Here is a 7,853-nt window from a genome sequence, read left to right on the forward strand (position 1 = left end):
ATCTAACATACTATATAGTTGTCTTATTTATCTTGTTTATTATTTATATTTGTTTAGAGTATTTATATATACCCTAGAACATGAGCTGGGAAGGGTAGGAATTTTTATCTTTTTTTTTTTTTTAATCTCAACACTTAAAACAGTGCCTGGTAAATTACAGGTGCTCAGTTAACATTTGTTGACTATGGGAATGAATGAATGAATGACGACTGGCAAAAAGTGCCAGGATAAATGCTGCTTGAAGAGAGTTAAACTGAAATGGAAAATACTGGCACAGCCTGCCGTGTAATATAGATGGGAGAATGGATACATATATTGCCCTATGCAGAGTTCTCCCTAGATTATGTTTTCTTTGATAACATTGCAATGTTCATGGGATGTTATGTGTGTATATTAGTATGTACTATTTATACATATAAATATTAGTGAATAATAATAGAAGCACTAAAGATTTTCCAAATTTATTTAAATGAGTTCAAATCAAAACTCAAGAATCTAGATTTACATACATTAAAGAAAGTTAAAATTATAGCAAAATTAAAGTGAATGCAGGTTGTATAGATAGCTCAATTCCTATGATATAAAATTTAAATCCACAGGTGAAACTCTTTAAGCTCTTTACATGTCATATTCTGATCCCAGAGAGTAGAAAACTATTCAGCATGCAAAATCTCAAATCTCTCGATCCTGAAATCTAGCAGTAGCTACCCCAAATCCTCAAGGCACACTAACATTTTCTAGAAAAGAAGCCTTTTTAAAATCTAAGGTTACTGAAACTACAAAAACACCTATCAGACCCTCTGTGGCATTTTTTTGCCCACGTGTCAATCAGCATGAGATAAGCCTTGGGCTGAGGCGGCCTCAGAACAAACACTGGCTTCTTCCTGTAAATCAGCCCCAGCAGAGGAGTCTGACTCAACTGGAGAATTTTCTTCCAGTTCAGCATATTCACCACAGCTTTCGTTCTCGGTTGTACCTTTATCACTATGGATGGCAACAGCTTCATCCCGAACTGCGCTGGTAACCTCTGACGTGGTTTCAGTGCTGACCTCTGTGGTTTCTCCCGTCCCCGCATCTGTCGCCTCTGACCCAGTTTCAGCACCAGCGGCAGTGGTCTCCTCGGCAGCAGCCTCCACATTGTCTGGACAGGGGGAAGCCTCTTTGATGACTGCAACTGTAGCACTGGGAAGCTCTGCAGCATCCACCACCGAAGCTTCCACTAAAGGTGCTTCGGGAGCTTCTGAACTGGCTTCCTCGGCACCCACAAGGTTCTCTTTTTCACCTTTAAAATTTAGTCCATTAAGCAAAGTATTAATTTAAAGAGCATGGGAAAACGGTGAGACACTGTGCAGTCATTTAAAAAAATGAGACAGATCAATAAGTACCGATATGACATGGTCTTCAAGGTAGTCTGTTCAGTGAAAAAAAAAGCAAGGAAACGAGCAATGTATACAGTATGGTACTATTTGTGTTAGGACAAAAGGAGGGTAATATAGACCTAGAGTTATATTTGTAGAGACCCTCTCCTGGAGGACACAAAGAAACTGGTGCTATTGGTTGCCTCTGGGGAGGTAAAATGAAGGGTCTGCTCTTCTGAAAACCCTTTTGAATCTGTTGAACTTAAGAAAATAATAATTTCATGTGATTATTTATTTTAAATACAAACCATGAAAATAAACAGGCAATGTGTCATGTGAAATAGCATGGAAAAGTAGCTAACTTACTAGCTGATGACTCGGAAAAGCCACTAGTCCTCCCTCAACCTCAGTTTTGTCATCTGTAAAATGGGGATATTAATAATACCTACCTCACGGAACTATTGGGAGGATTGACTACAATAATATGTATGAAGAGGGGTTTAAAACCAAGGAAGTGTTATGGAAATGCTGTATTTTATCACTATTACAATCAGCCATCTCATGATTATATTCAATAACGTTTACTAATGATATTCTGTTTCTTATTGTTCTCATGACTAAAAGGTTAAAACTGGTCCATGAGCAGCTGTTTTCTTTGTCCCTAAATAGTGATCATGGTATTTGATAATAATGGTCTTATAGTTGAGATGGAAAAAAGTATGGTTTAAAGCAAGCAGTTTAGGCAAGAAATATACATTAGGGTGAAAATGTCAAACTTCTGTTCTTACAAGTTGCCATTTTATCAGTCAGATCAACTGAGGGACTCAGTAGACATGACTGAATCTTCTAATGTCACCGCACACAGGTGGTCTTAGCCAAAACTGAAACAAAATTTGTTTCATGACTTAGAAAAAATTAACGAGAGAAATGAAAGGTCAAGCTGCTGAGAGAGACAGATACTAAAATTATGCCTGCATGAATGGAAACCTGAGTAGGGGAAAAGTAATATTACCACACAAAGAAGTCAAAGCTGCTGGTCAGCAGATCAAATGTACAATGTTTTCATTTACCAAATGCTCTCATCCAAAACCTCTAACAATATTCTTTAGGCTTTGGTTGGACTTTCCCTTCCTGAATGAACTTCTACCCAGAGTCATTTTGGATTAAGTTAGTAAAGAAGCCAAAAACAAATACTGTCCATTGCTAGACTAAGATAATGAAAATCAGTGCCTCAAGGAAAAAGAAAAGAGTAAATTCACTTTACCTGGAAGTGGATGTAACTCTGCTTTGGTTTTTTCTTTCAAATTCGTTATATGATCGCTGTGTTTGGCTTTCTCTGAGGTGATTCTCTTGTAAGTCTGAAAGTAAATGTGTGCTTAAGTTTATTTCTTGAGCTCTAAGATTCATCATGCCAAGTTTAAAGCTATCTACAGTTCAAACAGGAGAAACCAATACACACCATCTACTCTTTTATTTCCCCTCTGGAAATCTCTGTCAATAAGTAGAATGCTTTAAAAAAGGAAAGAAACAAATGTTCTAACAGAGGTCAAAGATAACTGAAAACACACAAGGTGGATAGATAAAGACCAAGAAGAAAAGAAAATTATGCTAGAATCAAAATATTCTGACAGGCATTTGTGTCAGAGTAATGGAAATTTATATGCACACAAAAACCTGTACACAAATGTTCATGGTAGCTTTATTTGTAATCAAAAAACTGGAACCAGTCCAGACGTCCTACAACCGGTGAATCGTTACACAGACTGTGGTACGTCCAGGACCTAGGACACTACTCAGCCATAAAAGGGATGAACTATAGATACAGGAAACAATTTGGATGAATCTCCAGGTAAATTATGCTGAGTGAAAAAAGCCAATCTCCAAAGGTTGCACACCTTAGGATTCCATTTAGGTAACATTACTATTATTATTATTAATTTGGGGGGGTAATGTTCTTGAAATGACAAGAAATAGAGAAATAGAGAACAGATGAGTAGTTGTCAGGAGGAAGGGAGGGGGAGAGCAGGCGGGAAGTGAGTACAATTACAAAAGAACAATACATGGGACCCTTGTGGTGATGGGACAGTCTTGTCTCTTGACTGTGGTGGTGAATACACGAATCTACACGTGATAAAATTGCTTAGGACTAAATACATGCACTTGAGCGTACACACACACACACACACACACACACACACAAGTGCATGTAAAGCTGGTGGAATCTGAATAAGGTCTATGGATCGTATCCATGTCAGTTTCCTGGCTGTGATATTGTTTTATAGTTAGCAAAGATGTTGTCACTGGGGGAAATGAGCTCTCTCTGTATTAGTTCTTATAACTGCAGGTGAAACTCAATTCTCCCGCAATGAAAAGTTTTCCAAAAGTCTTCCAAAATGACCCATTTGTAGACCCCAATGAAGATCCCTTAAGTCAGCTAGGTTTAGTCATTAAAAGCAGTAATATGACTGACCCACAGGTTACTTGAGAAACAAAATTGGTGATAAAGCTATCTTAATCTTAGATATAATGTGCAGGCCTCCTTTCATTTCAAAATCAAGTAGTATTCTCTGGCGTATTCATATTAGACAATGATATTTTAAAAATGAAAATCTCGGGCTTCCCTGGTGGCGCAGTGGTTGAGAGTCCGCCTGCCGATGCAGGGGACACGGGTTCATGCCCCGGTCCGGGAGGATCCCACATGCCGCGGAGCGGCTGGGCCCGTGAGCCATGACCGCTGAGCCTGCGCGTCTGGAGCCTGTGCTCCGCAACGGGAGAGGCCACAACAGTGAGAGGCCCGCGTACCGCAAAAACAAAAAAGAAAATCTCACTAGATAATATTGTTCATATTATCTCAGCTTAAAAACATGTTGGTAGATATTTCTCTCTTAGTGGCAGGTAGGATGACAGATTTTTAAAATTTGCATATTTATATGTAGTATTTTCTAAATTTTTAATCATTATACACCATTAACCTCATTAAAAGTTATCCTATGCAAATTACAAACCATTTTATAGTATGTTAAAATTAGACTGTGAAAATGGAAAACTCCAAAACTCGGGGGTGGAAATATTGCAAAAGTGGCCCTTGAACAAACCCTCAGGGTTTGGTGAATTCTGACTTGAATCATCTGGCTTTGAAACACACAGAGCAAACAGGATCAGCAGGAATGACAGTCAACATCTTTGTATAACAGCAGGGCATATTTTCCTAGTGGGGTGGGAGCTCCTGACTTGTACACGGAGTCAGCACCCTCAGTTCTCAGTACAGTAAAGCTGAACCTGTGCTCAAGTTCATGTCCCTGAAATGGCCATCCCAGCTGCAACATCCCTAGGACATTAGTCTTATTGTTCAAGGGGCTAAAACACAATTTAGCTGCTAAAGCAGAATCAAAGAGATATAAGAATAATTCACACTCATGTGTAACCCAGAGGATCTAGCTTTTTCAAATCGAACAGTATCAAGCACAGAGTAGAAGAAAGGTCTTTTAGAAGAGAGAGTCTCAAAATTAGACTTTGAAGTTATTTCCAAATGATATTTTGTATTTATTAAATGTAAGCATCTAAAATCTACCACAGCTTTCAGAAGCCAGTCTGGCATTTTGCTCTCCCAAGATACCCAGACCCTCAAAACATGGAAGTGACCTGGGCCTTTCTCAGATTTTCAGAGGCTCTGGTAGTAGATTTTACTTGGAAATGAAAAAGTGCTCTTGCCTAGGGAGCATCTGTGGATTCAATTCAGATAAACGTAATATAGAATTTATTTTAGTGCAGGACAAGGAAGGGAAGGGGAAGGCTAGAATATGGGTTTTTGAGTGCCTCAGGTTCTGTATTTCCTCCTGAAAGTAGCCTAAGATTCTTGGGAATGAAGGCTTCCAACATTCCAGATAAAAACTACATAATCTGGGCTTCCCTGGTGGCGCAGTGGTTGAGAGTCCGCCTGCCTATGCAGGGGACACGGGTTCGTGCCCCGGTCCGGGAGGATCCCACGTGCCGCGGAGCGGCTGGGCCCGGGAGCCATGGCCGCTGAGCCTGCGCGTCCGGAGCCTGTGCTCCGCAACGGGAGAGGCCACAACAGTGAGAGGCCCGCGTACCGCAAAAAAACAAACAAACGAAAAAACGACATAATCTTAGAGGTGGAAAGGGACTTAGAGATCATCACCTTGTCCAATTTCCACTCCCACTGTGAGAGAACAAGGCCAGAAAGAGCTCTCAGGCGTAGCCAGTTTCTAACCAGCCAGTTAAGATTGCTTTTGCAAAGGAGGATTTAGCGGACTGCAGAGGTTCATGTCTGGCACTGGTAAACATGATTAGGGGTGTAGCGATGTCCAGATGAAATTCAGTCTTCCAGCTTTCCACATAATCACATGGCCTAGTTTAATCTGTTTTCCAGTGGCCTATATCCAACGATAGCAGCCCTAGGCAGTGAATTCAATATTAAGCAGTAGAAAGATGGTAAAAGCAAAGGAATCTGGGTATGAGTGAAAGCGGGTAGGTTAGTGGAAGACAATCATGTAAGTGACACGTTTGAACTTTCCTGGCTTCTTGAGGCTTTCACGTTTCTGAAGAGTAGGATATGTATTTTGCTTTCATTACCTACATAGTCCTTTAAACTGCTCCTAGTTAGGACTAAAAACCTCTTTATGCATATTTCTGTAAGGTCAAACCAAAAGGTAGTGATTGTGCAGTCTTATGGTTCCTGAAGAATATATACTTATTCTCATTTTATTCATAATAAAGATCAGATTTCGGTTTAGAAAGTTTATGGCAAAAGGAGGAATGATTCAGATCAATAGGATTATTTATTTATTTATTTTTGGCCCCACAGTGCAGCTTACAGGATCTTAGTTCCCCAACCAGGGATTGCACTGGCCCCACAGCAGGGGAAGCGCTGAGTCCCAACCCCTGGACCTCCAGGGAATTCCTAGAATTATCTCATTAACTCACAAATGTTTCTCTTTTTTTTTTGAGCTCCAAAATCATACTATTAAAAGCTTTGTTTTATGGTGATTACTTGTGGGGAGTGGATAAGGAAGACCAGGGAGGAAAACATTCTTTTGATTTTATATATGTCTATTTTGAATTTTAAATATATATATAGATAAATACTACTTAAAAAAAATAAAAGTAAAGGGCTTCCCTGGTGGCGCAGTGGTTGGGAGTCCGCCTGCCGATGCAGGGGACACGGGTTCGTGCCCCGGTCTGGGAAGATCCCACATGCCGCGGAGCGGCTGGGCCCGTGAGCCATGGCCGCTGAGCCTGCGCGTCCGGAGCCTGTGCTCCGCAACGGGAGAGGCCTGCGTAGTGGAAAAAAAATAAAATAAAAATAATAAATAAAAGTAAAGATGTAAAGCTAATAAAAAACTATGGAGACAGTTAAAAGACTAGGGGGAGAGAGGGAAGAATGAATGGTTGGAGCACAGGGCATTTTTAGGGCAATGAAACTATTCTGTGTGCTACTGTAATGGTGGATACATGTCAGTATATATTTGTTAAAACCCATATAATGTACAACACGGAGTGAACCCTCATGTAAACTACAGCCTTTAGTCAATAATAATGTATCAGTGTTGACCCATCAGTTGTAACAAATGTATCTCACTAAAGCGAGGTTGTTGATTTGGGAAAGGGGGGCAGAGGGGTAAGAGGAAGTATATGGGAATTCTCTGTACTTTCTGCTTATTTTTCTGTAAACCTAAAACTGCTCCAAAAAGTAAAGTCTATTAATTTATTTTTGGCCGTGTTGTGCAGCATGGGGAATCTCTGTTCCCTGACCAGGGATGGAACTCGCACCCCCTGCAGTAGAAGCGTGGAGTCTTAACCACTGGACCACCAGGGAAGTCCCATAAAGTCTATTAATTTTTAAAACGTTTCTCTCTCAAAACAGTTCTTGTCAAATGTTAATAATAGTACCTACCTTAAAGAATTGTTGTAATAATTAAATGAGCCATGAGTCTGTCACGTGGTAAACACTCGAAGGTCAGCCATTAGTACTGTTAGTATTTATAATAACATTGTTTTTAATGAAAGTCATCCATAGTTAGTGGTATTAAGTATTTTATACTTAAAATTTTTTTTCATAATCTTGTATATTTAATTAATCCCATGTCTTGATCTTGACATTGCTTTGAGTTTTACCACAGGTTGTAAAATATATGAATTCCTGAGCACCAAGGTGATTAAAACACTTACATAATATCCACCAGCACTGACTGTGACACCTACAACCAGATAATAGATCATATTTGATCCAGATGATCCAGGGAATTTGTTAGATGACATCCAGCGAAGAGATGCTAGGAAAACAAGTTTAAACACAGTTAGCTCCACCACGGGCAAAACTATTTTAAATGATTACATCCAAAAAAAATTTTTTACCCCTCAGTGAACCTAGAATCTATTAACATCAACTGAATTTAGCTTAAAGGAATACAGTATTACAAGGTAGGGTAATAATTCCACTTGACATTTTCTTAATCTAATTTGATAATTACTTAT

The 7,853-nt window shown here is 39.5% G+C and overlaps 1 protein-coding gene across 1 annotated transcript; it reads right to left on the reverse strand.

Moving 5' to 3' along the window:
* Window positions 1-459: 459 nt before the first annotated feature.
* On the reverse strand, window positions 460-7,646 carry MGARP (mitochondria localized glutamic acid rich protein). The gene is made up of 3 exons (XM_024745157.1): window positions 7,548-7,646; window positions 2,623-2,716; window positions 460-1,282 (listed from the first exon to the last, which is right to left on the reverse strand). The coding sequence occupies exons 1-3, from the start codon at window positions 7,635-7,637 to the stop codon at window positions 825-827; spliced, it is 642 nt and encodes a 213-aa protein (XP_024600925.1). The 5' UTR covers window positions 7,638-7,646; the 3' UTR covers window positions 460-824.
* Window positions 7,647-7,853: the final 207 nt, after the last annotated feature.

This window comes from Neophocaena asiaeorientalis, unplaced genomic scaffold (genome assembly GCF_003031525.2).
Source record: "Neophocaena asiaeorientalis asiaeorientalis breed wild unplaced genomic scaffold, Neophocaena_asiaeorientalis_V1.1 scaffold65, whole genome shotgun sequence".
Classification (NCBI taxonomy): Eukaryota; Metazoa; Chordata; class Mammalia; order Artiodactyla; family Phocoenidae; genus Neophocaena; species Neophocaena asiaeorientalis.